General features: G+C 26.9%; 4 protein-coding genes across 4 annotated transcripts; 3 read left to right on the top strand and 1 right to left on the bottom strand.

Annotated features, from left to right (window-relative positions):
* Nucleotides 1–378: 378 nt before the first annotated feature.
* OCT59_017981 (uncharacterized protein) lies at nt 379–769 on the top strand (the record flags this gene model as incomplete). Its single annotated transcript, XM_066148459.1, has 2 exons — nt 379–428; nt 541–769. The coding sequence occupies 2 exons, from the start codon at nt 379–381 to the stop codon at nt 767–769; spliced, it is 279 nt and encodes a 92-aa protein (XP_066004387.1).
* A 49-nt stretch (nt 770–818) lies between these two features.
* On the top strand, nt 819–1380 carry OCT59_017982 (uncharacterized protein; the record flags this gene model as incomplete). Its single annotated transcript, XM_066148460.1, has 3 exons — nt 819–1030; nt 1090–1151; nt 1217–1380. The coding sequence occupies 3 exons, from the start codon at nt 819–821 to the stop codon at nt 1378–1380; spliced, it is 438 nt and encodes a 145-aa protein (XP_066004388.1).
* Nucleotides 1381–10043: 8663 nt separating this feature from the next.
* On the top strand, nt 10044–10708 carry OCT59_017983 (uncharacterized protein; the record flags this gene model as incomplete). Its single annotated transcript, XM_025324295.1, has 2 exons — nt 10044–10287; nt 10353–10708. 2 exons carry the CDS (start codon nt 10044–10046, stop codon nt 10706–10708), a joined length of 600 nt encoding a protein of 199 aa, XP_025186937.1.
* Nucleotides 10709–12019: 1311 nt separating this feature from the next.
* Nucleotides 12020–16496, bottom strand: OCT59_017984 (uncharacterized protein; the record flags this gene model as incomplete). Its single annotated transcript, XM_066148461.1, has 9 exons — nt 12020–12329; nt 12398–12700; nt 12779–12878; nt 12963–12987; nt 13069–13967; nt 14034–14168; nt 14240–16180; nt 16256–16348; nt 16427–16496. 9 exons carry the CDS (start codon nt 16494–16496, stop codon nt 12020–12022), a joined length of 3876 nt encoding a protein of 1291 aa, XP_066004389.1.
* Between the last annotated feature and the right edge of the window lie 467 nt (nt 16497–16963).

Genomic DNA, 16963 nt, shown 5'->3' on the forward strand with positions numbered 1-16963 from the left:
AATGACATTTATATTATATGATATAATCTTAATAAATGATCATCAAATGATCGTCAAAATTGTGATAAAATAGAGATGTCTGCTATGCTAGGCCGAATATTCAGCAAGTAATTGCAGAACTTGATCTTATTGACCCTGAAAATAATGAAGGATCAACTAGTTTTTTTAAGAAAAGTGAAACAGTTAATGATTTGTATTTACCATCTGATGAAATTGATGAAGAAACACCATGTGAGTGTTTGTTTTATTTAAACTCGAAATATTTAACTCATGCGTGTTCTAATGCAATTATATTACGTCAAATAGATGTGGTGGAACAGCTTGGCGACCGTAAAGTTCTTCCAATTGAAGATATTAAAATTCTTAGTGAGCTTGAATATGTATCTGATTTCTTCTGAGATAAATATAAAGAGACTCCATTATCTTGCGTAAGTTCAGGAATGGTTGACGAGAAGGCGGTACTTGTTGCTTTAGTATGTCTACCCAAAGGCACGCAAGTTAATTTACCTGGTGAGTTTGAAGGATATCGTGTGCTAATAGACTATGGGAAATTGAACCGGCTCATCGTAAACGTCATGATGAGCTTAAGCCTGGTATAAGTATTGGTAATGTTATTGATCCTAATAGTGACCAAACATTTATGTTAGGACCAGTGTTTAAAACAGAACAAGATGAAAACAAAAGATATATACTTACAGTAGAACATGGAGTTAGAAATAGTAACCTCGTAATTCAACCAGAGAGTTCTGACCAAGTATGCACCCATTAAAGTTTTGACTTAATTTTGTCCGCTTGTTGACTCCTTTTAATGATCAGGTATGACACCTAGGGATAATTGTGCTGAAGTTATGTATACTTTTTATGGTGTTGACGAAGAAGGACGTTTTCTTGACTATGCTTTTTGCGAGATCAACAAACGAGAAATATCAATACCTAGTAACATTCCATTTGGAACTGAAGTTATTATTAAAGAACATAAAAACGATCCAAATAATCAGAAGAAAAGCTCGACTTTATTAAGGTTGAGAAGGTTGGTAGGACAACATTCCATACACATGGGTATGTGTTAGATAAATGGAAATATTTTAGGCCTAAGAGTCTCTCTAGAGAAGCCTCTGCTCTATTCGTCTATGGAAATAGTGGAAATTTTGGTAAGTCCTGATTTCGTTAATAATGTCTGAGGACAAGTATTAATGGCATATGATATCATCAACAGGTACTTATGGAGATTCGGGTTCACCTGTTTTTGATAACATTGGTAGACTGTGGGGTATTTTTCAGGGAGTTTACCGAAATAGCAATCAAGCTTTTGTAATTCCCATTCATGTAATTTTAGATCATGCCGAAGCTAGAACTGGAAAGAGGTTTATACTAGTGTAAATTACAGTCTTTACTTTATATAATCAACGAACTGTTTGTTCCGAGATTGTCCTTATAACGAAAAAATAATAAATGTTTATTATACCTTTCAAAGAGTAATGGTACGTGGCAATGTTTTATTTTTTCTGACTATTATTACATTGGAAAGCAAAATTATGTTATCGGTGAAACTAGCTAATGCTACTGGATAACATAAACCAAAATATGAGCGTGACCCAATCTTTCCCCAATATTTTGTTAGTATATGTTTGAAAAGTTCTCGAACAAAAAAAATTACCTTCTTGGATTACGGATAGATTTTATGATTAACAATACTTGTAATGAACTTTAATGTTTCTGCCTATTATATCGCAAGAAAATGAACTTGGTTACTAGTATTGTGGAATTTTTTGTTATTACGTTAATCTAAAAATACTCACTTTATATGTACAGTGGTATTAAATTAATGGACATGAAAAATGTCTATTTTTAACATTTTCTTTCGAGAGTAATGATACCGTAATTGATATTTGGGCGTAGCTCAATCTCTGGCTGAATAAAAGTATCGGCTACTACTTACTAGGATCTTATCGTCAAACGATTAATAACATGCTACCCGGAAGGTACGAAGTAGAGAGCAGTCTATGAGAATCAGACACGTAATGCTTGCTTTAATTATTTCTACATAAAAATGTCTTGCATGATTACGAGCTTCCGATAGATTATTTCATGTTCTTTAAAGTTATATATCGTCGCCAAGGAATTGTATTCAACGTGTAGTAGTTGTATTATACTTCTAACCTATTAGTTTCCGTGCGAGAATTGGTTGAAGTTATATTGATGGTTATATAATGGTTATTGTTGGAATAATTGCCTACTAATCTTGGTTTCATGTAAAACGAATCTACAACAAATGATAGTTACCTCGTATTTGTTTAAAAGTAGCTTCTAGGCTTCGACTACGTGGAAGTAATAGTGATAATAGCTTATTCTATGGAGCATAGCGAACATCTCTATTTTATCACAAATTTGCCGATCATTTGCTGATCATTTATTTGATCTTATCACATAATACATATGTCGTGACAGATCAATTTTACACAATAATAAATATAATAAGTGTTTAAAATTTACAAATAACTTCACAGAATTTTAATTTTATTAAAAATTTATATAAAACATAAAAATTAATACAAATACTAATAATTATATTAATAATTTAACCCATGTTTAGTATAATATTTCAAACAGATTATCTATATTACTTACTATTATTTCTAAATTATTTTCAATATTCTCATCATTATTATCTTCACTTAAACTATTATCATCTTCATCTTCAACTAAAAGTTTTTCATTATCTTTAATGATGTAAATAATCTTTTTTATTAGAAATATATTAATAACAAATAATTGGCTAATTTCTCTATAAGCAAAAAACCTGCATTATGGGTCGAAACCTTGCATTATTTTTTTTACAGATTATATATAATAAAAGGAATGTTCATGCAAAATTTCAAGTTTCGGCTTTGCGTATTCGGCTTCGGCCTTCAATTTTTATCCCGAAACTTCAAATTATCACATATTAATAATTTTGCATATAAAAATTAAAAATTATATAAATTATTTAATTTAAAGTTATACAACAATAAAAGGTGGCATATTTTATTTTTTTCCTATTTAGGCATTTACTTTGCCTTGCACTTTTTCATAATTTAATCATTTTTTAATAAAATGAAACTTGTGATCGGCAAATGATCGTCAAAGTGATATAAAGCATGTTCGCTATGCTATTCTATGGTACTACTCTTTGTTACACAGATTACGCATTGATTATTGACATAAAAAAAAATAATAATAATATTAGGAGCACTTATTGTCGTACGATTAAATCAAAAAATGCGGCCCTACGTGTCAGTTACTGGACTATTATTTGGTTAATATAAAATATTACCGCTTTGTATTTTGAAATATTTTATAATCTTCTATTAATAAATTACAATATCTATCATTTTATAATATCATTTCTGATACCAATAATTATCGTACAGGGTTAGTTACATTTCTTTTGCAAGACTTTAAAATGAGGATAATTTTATTAAAAACAATTTTAAGAAAATATGAAACTATTAGTAGATACATCAAATTCATTATAGATTCCCCAATAATTTAATAACATTTTTCCACTTTAATAAAGGTGAAATTTTGGTTTTCGTAATCATAATTCGTAAATGTCTCCTTAAAATCAATAAAATTTCTTTTCAGGTCAAATCATCTTAATAATAATTCGATTTCTTATACTCTATATGCAAATTTTATTTTTAATAATAGATCAATTTTGAAATAATAGAAACAATTTGAAATTAACAATTTTTAAATCATTAATTTCATTAACTTTCTACATCTACTTTCTATATGCACCCTTTGGATACATATATGATTTTTCAAATAATGCATTTAGAGATAGAAGGATGCATTTAAAGAGAATAAAATGATTGGGATCATATAAACTTGGTTCATTTATAGATTAGAAGATGCATTTATGGGGAATTTAACTGTATTTCTAGAAATCAACTATTAGTATCCAATAAGAATCCAACAATTCTTAAAGTTGAGTTTTAAAGTTATACAAGACGAACTTTTCATAGAAAATCATATTTTTTATAAAATAATTATCTCGTCAACAAGTCTAAGATTCTTTAAAGCTACTGACATTCAATACTTTAAATTGTCTCGTTTATTAAATGAATCTAAATATTATTAAAGTGATGCGTATTTTATGTATGTATGTACAGTACATAGTACGTATTGTGTATATATGTAAACCAAATAATTAGATGGAGGAATATTGAACTTATTCCTAATATAAAAATTCAGAACTTTTGCGGTAAATTGCTTGAACAAATGTTCCCTACGTATATACAGTATACGTAATGTGGAAAGACGATCGAGCAATAAACACAGGTTTCTCTACTCAACTTTATTAAAAATTTGTTTAAGTATGGCTTTAACTTTTTAAAGTTTTTAACGTGGAGTTGTCGTACCTACGGGTTTAAAATGAGATGTGGAGTTGGTTGTACCTTACCTATTACCATACTTATCAAGAAAAAAAAATAAAAGAAAAAGAAAAGCGAGAATGAATAAAAAAGGAGAGAGGAGTTAAAGAGAATAAAGAACAAAAAGTGGCATGTATTACTTACTTAACCATGTTATAAACATGTGAACTCTGATAATCGTAAACATGTGTTTGCAATAATTTCGCACGCCTTGTATATGACGTCAAATTTAATATACTATTTCAGTATTCATAAAACCTTAAATAATGGCTAATTTTAGTTCAGTAGAAACATTAGATATGGAGATAATATCAAAAAATCCGAGTTATGTTGAGTTATGATTTGATCTAATTTCCCAAATTCCATATTGTTCTTTATTATAACGAAGTATTGCCCGGAAGAACCTTTAGCTGTGATAACTCAATTATTCGATTTGTTCTCTAACTGACTAATGATGAACAAGCTAACTTTTATATATTCCGCGAATTTTTACACAAAGTTTTCTACATGCTTCTATGCCTCTATAAAATTTACTTGATTATCATATCTAATCTGTTTAGTTTGACGCAGTATAAATTGTGACTTACTTTTTTCAAAGGTTATCTTTTTTGATTAAAGCACAGCATTTTAGACTTTTTGATCCGTAAATAAATAAGCTAGGCAATTTTTATTGACAAAGTTTACACAGCCGATGTCTTCGCCCAATTTTTTCCCTTATTATAAATACATGTGCATTTATTTTACCAACATCACTAAGAAGGATTTAATTTTTTTTACCACATTAATTTTTTATGATTACTAGTCTCTTCAATATTATATTTGTATCACTCCTATTTAAAAGATGATAAACGCAATCTTTTTTTACCAGACTTCATTTATAATTAATTTATTACATATTATTAGAAAAAACTAGAAAAGCATTGTTTATTTTTTAAATATGCTAAATTACAACTCATGAAAAATACATATTATTTTGAATACCTATTATCCTAAAATCACTTTTTTATTTCTATCCAAAACATTCATTTCATTATTATAACATCAATTAATTGTGATATAAACTTTACAATTCTTTTTTATGAAATCATAAATACTTTTCAAGACAAGAAAAATGAAAAACTTGCTTGAGTTGAAAGATATAATTAATAATTAATAGTGACAAATTTAATCAAAGAAACTATATCGGGATTACTAATTTTTACTTATAATTATTATGACAGAATTAAACTCTCACATACAGATAATATAAATCAGAACAATCTAAATACTCTTATACTTCTAGAGGTTTAGATAATATACAGTATACTGTATATCTCCTAATAAAGTGGAAACAATCTAAATATTCTCATACTTCTAGAGGTTTAGATAATATACAGTATACTGTATATCTCCTGATAAAGTGGAACCAATCTAAATACTCTTATACTTCTAGAGGTTTAGATAATATGCAGTGTATATTTCTTGATAAAGTGGAAACAGTTCAAATATTTTTATACTTCTAGAGGTTTATTCATATTTTATTTTTAAATTTTAAACCATATAATTTAAATATTTTTATTCTTTTTATAGACGAAATGTAATCTAATCATCTCTTACTATAGATCTTTGGATAGTTAAAAATGATAAAAATTGTATATAAAATTTTTATGAAAAAAAATACTTTGTTTCATGAGCAAGAAACTTGCATGGGAATATACTCTGAAGATAGAATTTTAGAAGATGTATTCGCGGATTGGTGGTCTCAGAATGGGAATAAAACTCAGAAAAAATATCCAAGTTGTCAAAGAAAAATTGGTTATTTAGGAGTTACTTGTTCATATATTGGTCAAAACATTCAAATTGAATGAAGTAACACTTGCAGTACAATATGTTCGTTATCCTCATACTGCAGATCATATTCGAATATCATCAATTATTGTTTAAATTTAAGAATGTTTAAATACCAACAAAAGGGGGGGACACAAACTACCATCCACATTATTTGCCTTTCACACCATATTTTAATACTTTCAAAGATATTGATAACTGATAAATATGGTTTAACATATTCATCATTATTAAATATTACAAAAAAGTTTTAATGTTTAGAATCGTATTATATGCCAGAATACGACCCGATACGAATCTTTTCATTTGATATATGGAAGAGAAGAGATCATACCCATAGAATTGTGCATTTGAACCAACTATAAGTATTAACCAAGCCGAGGATTTCACCACAACTTATTCCTGCCGGCAGTTATATTCATTACCAATTGAAGAATAAAATATCATCATGGGAAGGAATAAAGCTATAGTACTACAAAATCATCAATCTGTTCTCATTTCAAAGAAAACTACTGAAAATAATTAATCCATGAAATATAAAATTTGATGATACACATGATATTGCGCAAGTGCTCGAAGTACGCCTTAAACAAACGGATTCCGATGTTAATAACTATAATATTATTAGCTAAAATGTGGATTCGTTAGTGATATCGGCTCAAATGTCATTACTATAATCATGATCACTGAATTATTATTTTACTATTAAGACTAATGTAGTACACATTATAGTAATTATTAAAATATGTTAACATTCATTCTTCATCAAATTTATAATTTAATGTTAAAATTCTATAATGGAAACTAGAAATTTAAGAATTTAATAATGAATCAACTAAAATTGAATATTCTTTCACAACTTAGATTTATAGAAAAACATAAAGTTTCATTGTAAAATAAATTCTTTATGAATATTTCAACCACCAGACTTTCTGAGAGTACTTGAAAGATATGCAAAATGAGTATATTCAGAAACTTGAGAATTTCTTATCAGGAGAAAAAATTAGGCAATATTCAATATATTAATAAATTACTTAGCTAAACTTAATCATCATGATCGATTATTAGTTAACAGACCAAAATCGCCAGTAATAAAATGAGACAATACAATTGTTGATATTCATTGCCTAATAGAATTAATTTTATTATTGTATATTATTGTATATTTAACAATTTTCACTACTCAATATATATCATTCTTTTAACTTTTTTTAGTTTTATATATAAATATAAAGAGCAGATTTTCAAAGATTTATATTGCACATGCAATTCAAAAAATGGTACATATACATCAAAATAAGAAAGTTGGCAATTAAATAATAGTACAATTTATTTCAAACCTTGATTAAACATGACGAACCCTCTTCAAGCTAAATTTTCAAATGATAATAGGAAATATTTTAAGTGAAAATATCACATTTATTAAAGTTACTTCTTAGATAACAACAAGAAGAAGTATATTCTAATGCAGATTATATAGTATTTTTTTTTTGGACAATAGCAAGTTTAAAATTATATGGTTTATTATTCTATATGATAATACTTTCAAGAACCAACAAATATAATTATCCATTATCATCATTTATTCTAAAATTGATCTATGTAAAAAAAGGAAGATTTTGCAAACTGAAATTTGTGACTTTGGCACCAAATTCAATTGTAGAAACAATTTAATTTATAATATTCGCTCTATTTGGGCTAATTAAATCCAAGCAAAAATTAATGATTTTTTTATACAAATAAATCAATTATGAGGATTTTTGAGCCTAGCTTCATATTATCGCCGATTATTAGAGTACGGTAATGGAACGAATTTATAGTTGTTTCCTATATAATAAACAAAACTATTAGATGGATAGTATAATATTAATATGCTTATAATTACAATAGCAATCTTAAATATTTACTTACATGCATAATATAATTTTCAAATTATATTGTGAAATATGTAATAAGTGGATTGGAAACTCAATAATTTGAACTTATTTAAAGGAAATGATATTATATAAAGGAAAAAATAATTGAATGCATGGATATAATGTATAACATTACAGTTAAAATAAATGCACCTTTAATATATTTAAAAAGTTTAAATAGGCTTATATCAAAGATAATATTTATAATTTAATATAATAATATAAATTATTTCAATTGGATAACTGATACTATATTAGTTAAAGTTTTAGTATGGAGAATATTGGTTCATATTTCAAAAATTGTTTTGAGAAACAAAGTGTAACAACAAAATTGATACAATATCAATTAAGTAAAATTCTATAAATGAGATCCAAGACACATTCATTTCTGTATCCTATTTATTTAATTAATATAAGAATTTAATACAATGATAATGATGTTAAAGATTTCCACAATTTGTTACATACATGATTCCATTGAACCTCAAAGAGTTCACATCACTGCTGTATCAAGATTAGGCATCAATAACCCAACAAAAATAGTTTATTTGAAAATTAAAGCTTTCGTTCCATCAGATAGAAATATTGAGACACAAAAATCAAAGATTTTAAAAGGCCTAGATACTTATTATTAACGATAACTTTGGACGAACATCAAAAATTAAGCATAACTATAATTAAGAGGGCCTTTTCGAAGAAATAGGAAAAAATACTAAATTGTAATATATTAATATATCTCATTGAAATTCAATAATCTGGGTCCTGTGATCACCAGACATTGAAGATAGGGCCTTTATGGCTAAGATGACCCGTTACTAAATGAAGTCTACCTACAGAGTCAAATGATCACTCAACAGTGCACACATGGGGTACTACCGGTATGACGAGTGGTTTGTAGTTTAATTATATTAGAGTAGTTATTAGGGAATTTTACTTTGTATATATTTTTTCTTTATTTTTTTACTTTAATAAAACTGCAAATGCGCTGCGAAAAAAAAAAAAAATGAAATTCAATAATCATGTTCTTAGACAAATTGAATAATAATATTTAGTTAGCTGTTTTTTTCATTGCACTAATTATTATATATTAAATTGCATTTCAAAATTATATGGTGATATTATCACTTGAGCAAGTTTGAAAAATGCTTAATGAATTTGGTTTTAATAATAAGGAAGTGGAATTGTGGAATGAACCAATTGATCATATTTATCTCAAAATCAATAATTCTATTCAGTTGTATAACTTTATCAAAACAGCAATAATTATCATGCAACAATATCTCCTATTACTAAACTAAAACTATATCATTTTAAATCTTTAATAATAAACTAGTTTTACAACAGAAGTAAAGGAACAACTATATTGTACCTCCTTATAAAATATGAACAATACAATGATTTTAAATATCTTAGACTATACATTCTAAGGTTGCTTGCCGAAACTTAGGGGTTTAGGCAAGATGGCGTTTCGCCGAAAAGCGAAATTCTGCTGAAACTATATTAAAGTTATATTAAAAAACTGGCAAAACTTTGGAGAAAGGCGAAACTGCTGAAACTCTGCCAAAACTATAATAAATCTATAGTAAAATTTTGACAAAACTAATCGTAGAATTTTGAAGAGGTTTAGACAAGCAACCTTACTACATTCTATGCACAAGAGAATGATAACTGGTTGAGTTTTTATATAATTTTTTTATAGAGTAGATTAAAGAAAAGATTAAAAAAGATGACATATATTGCTACTAAATATGCAAATCAATATTATTACTATAATTTGAACAATTTCTCTTATCAAGCAGTTCAATTTGGAAAAAAATAACTTCTAGGATAGTGATTGTATAGATAAAAAAGTCTTGGATATTCATCAAAAGAAATATTTTAAAAGATGTTTTTTATGCAATTATTATGGATACGTTCAAGAACAATTTGTAGGAAACTGTTGTCAGTGCTGACCGTTATACTTGAGCTTAATTTTATTGATCCTGCTGAAAATGGTAAACTTTATAAGACTGTAATTAATTCAGGCGCGGTAGAAGCATCTCTTTTTACCATGTCCATAGTGTGCTTGGAAAAAAGGGATGGCAAGTTCATGTTGGGAGAATGGGAGAATAATCACAAATCAAAGGATTGTATATTAAAAAAAAGAAAAAATAAACTAGTTCTTTTTTAAAAAAAAAATATTTTATTTTTAAAGGCTCAAAAGGCTCAGAAACAAGAATAGATATTATGTTCATAGAGGAAGTATATTTATCTGATACTTTCTATAACATTTATAACAATTGGTTAAATACAGAAATTAGAAAAATTAAATTAAAATCTGTATTCATAACTAATCTCGATTTGAGTAAGCCATCTGAGCTATTAAAATTAAAAAGTACCACCAATCAGATGAAAGGAAAGAGTTCATGGCAAGTCTTCTCAATAAGCAATAATGATGGTACAGGATGTTTCCAAGCACATCTTCAGAGCTGGCGTGAAAGTTGGAAAGGATCCAAAAACAAATCACAGGCGGATTACAGTTTAACAATGAAAATAGTTTTAAATCTCTGAAATAGAAGAAAGATAAAGAATTCAGAAATTGGATTAAATACGAGTTTTCTTTCGTCCCTTACTTTTCCAAATTCTTTTCTTCACTCCTATAGCTCCAAAACTTTGAAGGTATATACCTTCAAATTTTTTACTTTTTTTTTAACTAATAATGATTTTATTAAATTATTTAAATATGCAGCTAATTCTTTAAATTATAACTATAGTTAAAATTTTATCAGAAGAACTTGGTAGAACTATTCTAGTCATACGTTTCACCAATTTTAATTAATGATATAAACTTCAAATTTAGAATTTTAAACAGATCAAAAGAATTATTATTATAGACACCATCGCTATCCGTAGTAAATCTTAGGTGCAACGCCTTACTGAGATCAAACAAAATTACATAAAAGGCCATTATAGGTGAAGCATTGATGATTATTTCTGACCGTCCAAAAACACTCGTGTTATTGAGAAGGAAAGGTTTGTTGAACTTACTTATGTAGTTGGTTTATTAAATTTATTTTATCTAAGCTATTCTTTGTCAGATCTCCATTGATACGATCTTAACCAATTATTCTAACAAAGATTAGCATTCAATCGACGCTTATCCGAAATACAAGTTATTGGAACAACTCTAGCAAGATTGAAAATCGTTTGTCTGCAAAACATCAAACTATTATCAACTATTATCAGAAGTAATTTTACTGGTCTTTCCGAAAAGCTCTTGCTTTAAAAAAACATGGATTTTTTGATGATATTCGTACATTATCAGATATTCTAAAACCCATTAAAGATGCAATTTTAGAGGAACCTCATATTTTAAACAAATGCTTATCAAGCATTAAGAAATTCATGTGCCAAGAATCCCTTCATATATACTTATATTTACAAATAATTTAGCTCACAAAAAAAAAAGCACCCTTGTGCATTTGAACCATTACGTAAGATTCAATGCATAACAGTCTATTTCATGATTTAAGGCCAATAGTTGGAGGTATTTTGGGGGATATCGTTAGAATAAGATTGTGATATGATGTTCAGATATTTCCAAGATACCGAAAATTTTTCAGTCTGGTGTTGAAGATTATTGTGTAGATATTACGGCCAATGTTCTTAATATTTGAATGAGATTAACTAAAGAATATACTGAAGCCAGAAAAAGGGAACTAAAGGTCAAAGAGAAAGCAATTAATAACAAAAACTTTATTAAACAAAAATGACTTAATATAGACAAAAAATTTGGTATTGGATATCAAATAATAAATTATTATTAATTTATTACTTTCTCAACAATTTCTACAAAAATTAAAAAATTATATTGTATCTTAGTTAAGATTTATTATTATCATCCCAATCCCATAATGTATTTTCAACATCTAAATTTTTTTCTACAAATAAATCTTTAATTTCCGCAATTTCTTCTTCATATTTACTATATAATTTAATATCCTTTTTTTTATCACTTATTTCTTTCCAAGTGTTTAAACATGATGGTGTACCTAAATAAAAAATATATTTCGGATCTGGTTCTAAAGGTAAAAAATGTATATCATCCAATGCTTCATAATCCGAAACACTATCTGCTCTAAATCTTAATAAAGCATTATTTGCTTGCGTATCTGCTTCAGAATAAATTCCACTAAAATAAATATAAATTTAGTTAAATAACTTATATTTATACCGTATATTATTATTAATTTTACTCACCCCATAAAAGCAATGAACATGTTTTGTAAAACTGTTACCACAAAGATACTGGCAAGTAATGTTAAAGTTTCTACAGCCCAAAAATCCCAAGTATCATTTTGTACGTAACTTCCGCTCAACCAAAAATAAGATGAAATTAATGAATCAAGAAAATTTGTATTTGGATTATCCAATCTACTATTCGGATCAAAATCCTTTGTCACTGTAACATCTATAGGTTTATTCGTTGTAGAATATTTTAAGGAATATGTATCAGATTTTTGAGTAACGTTTGTAAAAGTTGGATGTTGTAATAAAATAAACCTATATAACAGATATAAGATATACTATATTATTATTTTTTTTCTCGTAAAGTACAGAATTAAGTAAATTAAAACTTACATTGAATGAGCAAAAGCTGCAAGTACCAAAAACATAAATAAAAGAAAAATATACGATTTTTCCAAAATATTTAAAATAATAAATATGTATCTTGCAGTCTCTAAGACAAATGAAGATAAATTAGCTTACTAAAAAAAATTATTTTAGCATATAATAATATATTAATGTCATAAGATACTGATACCTGATAACAAACGAAGATATAAAATCTAGAATTCAAAAATGAATAAGGGATATTAATATCGTATCGGTAATAATAATTGTTGCTTACATAGATATCAGATACTTACAAATTCAAACCAGAGAATTAACACAGTAAAAGAAATTGAGACAGTTATTTCTTGAGTTGTAACTACATCTGCGAATCCATTTGAAAACTTATATGATTTTATAATAAATACAGACAATACAAATAATGGAGAAATAATAGCAAATAAATCAAAAATATTGAAAAAATTAATATAATTCTTCCATCCAAGATGAACTAGTTGCCTGTATTCTACAAATATTAAGAAAAATCCCAAATAATAAAGATAAATTATCAAAACAAATATAAAATTATTAAGATGCCCCGTCATTCTAACATGAGAAAGATAAAATCCGCATACAACAGCATAACAAGTTGCATACAAAATAAAAAGCACGTAAAGTCGAAGAAAATAATTTCTTGCTGGAACCCATCTATAATTAATTGCAGCTTCCATCGTTGGATTATTAAACACGTTATTATCTTTTTCAGCTCTAATAATTTTAACGAATGGACTAAGTTTTTCTGATATTTGTGATAAATACCCTCGAGGAACAAATATTAAGTAAAATAATTTTGAAAAGGATGATTGCGGATTATCCTTTTGACCTTCCAATTGCCCTTCTACAATTTCACTTGTAGCAAATTCATATAGAGGTACAATTCTTATTTGCGGAGGAATTTTTCTAAAAGGATTCGGAAAAATATATTGATATATCGCGGTATAAATATCTATATATTTTTCTCGAAGATATTTTAAATCAAATCGACGATGTGTTTCTTTAACAACTAATTTTGTATTTGGAGAGAATGCAATAAAATTTTGTTTTTTTTTTCTCTTTTTTTCAATTTCATAAGGTATAACATCTCTATAATCAATATTATATGACATTTCCATTCCAAGAAAACACTTCTTATAAAATATTTCCTTAGCATAATAATCTAGATAAATAATATTTAAATTATTTGCATCTTTGTATATATTAACATATATGAGGTTAAACTTACCTAACAATTTATGTCTATATAATTCCGGAATTGCTTTAGAAACAGTAATTAACCATCCAATATTTTGAACCGCGTTGTTAGTATAATACTCTAAAAGATATCCAACGATAACAACATGACGATCAATGCGCCTGTCTGAAAAAAAAAAATTTTTATACATTCATTTAGACTTTAAATTTGGGTTAGTAAAAAAAAAAAAGAATTACCTTTTGAACAGAAACAAATCGCAACTTGTAAGTCAGTTAATTTATCGTTTATTTCTTGTCTATCATACTCATCTTGTATGCTCTCCACATTCTGTTCTACAATTTTTTCTTTGACATAAATTGTGTCATCTTCCCATCGCTTAATTTGAGGAATGTGCAAATGCGTATCTTTTTCGCCAAATAAAATATATTTCACAAGAAATGTAGAACCTCCAATGATAATGTTCCTCATAACATCATAACGAACATCTATTAATTTCCAAACAACTGGATTTTTCTTAATAAATCTCCAAATTACAAGAGAAATTCTATTTATTAACTTTACAAACTTATGATTTTTTTTATGACCTACGAGTCTATATTTTCGATAATTCAAATGAGCAAGAGCTTCACAAGCATGTCTTATAGCAGTAACATGTCCATCTGGGTATGGCCATCTAATTGTAGCATTTTCCTTAATACCTTTACAAGTCCAAGAAACTTTTAGGTAAAAAGTTCTTTCTCCAACATCTAATTCTTCAATATTTAGTGTATCTTCTTCATCATTATCTCTTAGTTTTGTTTTATTTGACCAAATATATTCGAGAAATACATCATCTTTATTTCCTTGCCAAATTTGAACCGTAGTTCTTCCAACAATTAATTGAATTGTTTCTTCTTCGTCCAAATAAGCAGAAACTCGTTCATAATTATGATCTATCACCCAAGGTTCTTTATTATTGACCAACGGTTTTTCATCTGAAGGATCTTTTTTACGACGGTAAATAATATGTGCCGGATGATTTTTAGCATGTTTTTTTGGCATCATATATGAATTTTTATCCTCGGGGATTAATTTACAATAAAACTTACTTTGTGAATCCTCCTCTTCTTCTTTTGAACTCCATGTCTCAAATATTGAAGTAACCTTCCCATTAGCATCAACTGTTAATAGATCTCCAAAACACCTTGAGTTGTAAGATTTAAATGCTGTATGGTCTTCTATTGTAATAAAATTATCGTCACCTTCGTGATATTGAATATGATTTTTAGCCGAACTAAATAAGCTCCAAATTACGACTGTTGCATGTTTTTTTTTTGGTTCTTTAATAATTAACATTAATTCTTTATCTCCTTTAGTAAATTCACCAAACATTATTTTAACATCATCCCCAAATTTTCTACAAGCTATCTCCAAACCACTCTCAATAAGAAATATTAAAACAGAATCAATACCTGTTGAAAACATTATAAGAAGTCTATTTCGAGAAATTGAGAAAATTGGTTTAGAAAACTTTTTGTATGAATATTTATATAATCGCTCTTGAAAAATTTGTTCCATTTCCATTGTTATTAAATTAAATATTTGTATTGCTTGGATGCCTTCATTATATTGTTCAATTACAAAATAATGATCAAAAAGACACGCTTCTATCCTTTCCAAACAAGGGTTAATATTGTATAAATTAGTTAATTCATCTTCAAGTAATTTCGGATATAAAAAATGCTTTGGAATGTTTTTCTTTGAAGAATGATATTTACTATCATATGTATATCTAAAAATTCCTTTCGAATTAATAATAAGACACCATATTCTTGCAGATTCATTTGAATGAATAAATCTAACAATTCCACCTATTTGATACTCTCCATATTTTTCTAGACTGTTGAATGATCCTGAATCATCTTTTACCATGCGATAAATTAATGTTTTACCATGCTGTTGATTTTTTGAATCGACCAACATATCACTTTTTTCCACCAATGATATTGCGATAAAAATAACTTTTTCGTTAGGATATTCAACAAGTCTTGATAATGCAGTTTGAAATAAAGGATATTGTTGGTTTTCCAGAATTTTCATTTCAGTATTTAGAAAATAACTTTTATCAACTTGAAATGATTTCTCTTTAGATAATTCGTCTTTTCGTTCCTTCTCAATAATTTTAAATTGTAACGTATCTAAAAAGTAAAAAAGAAGAAAAAAATAAAAATTATAAAATTCTCTATATTATCTGAATTATATACTATACATACAATTGTTGAATATAAGAATATATGATCCATCCAGGCTTATAGCTAAATGCCATCTTGCCTTACTCGATATTTCATTATTCTGTTGCTTAGAAGCTATTAAAAAATAAATAAATTGGTTAAAAAATAGATTACGTATAAAGTAAATTAATATTTTTTAAAATAATAATATACAAGATGCGAAGGTTTCCGTAGAAATAATTATATTATCTGCATCTGATGAGCTTAACATTCCTTCCGACATATTTGAATATCATTGATAGGTAAAAATTTTTAAGATATATTTTCGGATTTTATTATTATTATTTTTCTTCTTATTTTTTGATATCTTTCATGTTTACGGTGTATATTTATAGTCTATTATACGTGATATTTTAATAAAAATATTTTTGGTTATTATATTGTTGGTTATTATTCTTAATTCATCTATTTTAATTAATTGACAAGATAAAACGTGTTGAACGCCCGATTTACGTGCGTAATATTAAACAAAAATTCATTTTTTTGCAAAAATTGTGCCACATAATAATAAATAACCGACAACTTAATAATTAATATTGTCCCACGATATATGGCGCCTCATTTCGAATTTCTTGTATAATCATTCAAAACATAAATCATTTTACATCGCCACATTGTATCAGCCTCCTTTATAATTTAGAGAAATATGGATTTATTACTCGCCTGTTGATTGGACTAAAATATAGCGTT

Source organism: Rhizophagus irregularis, chromosome 27 (assembly GCF_026210795.1).
Source record: "Rhizophagus irregularis chromosome 27, complete sequence".
Classification (NCBI taxonomy): domain Eukaryota; kingdom Fungi; phylum Glomeromycota; class Glomeromycetes; order Glomerales; family Glomeraceae; genus Rhizophagus; species Rhizophagus irregularis.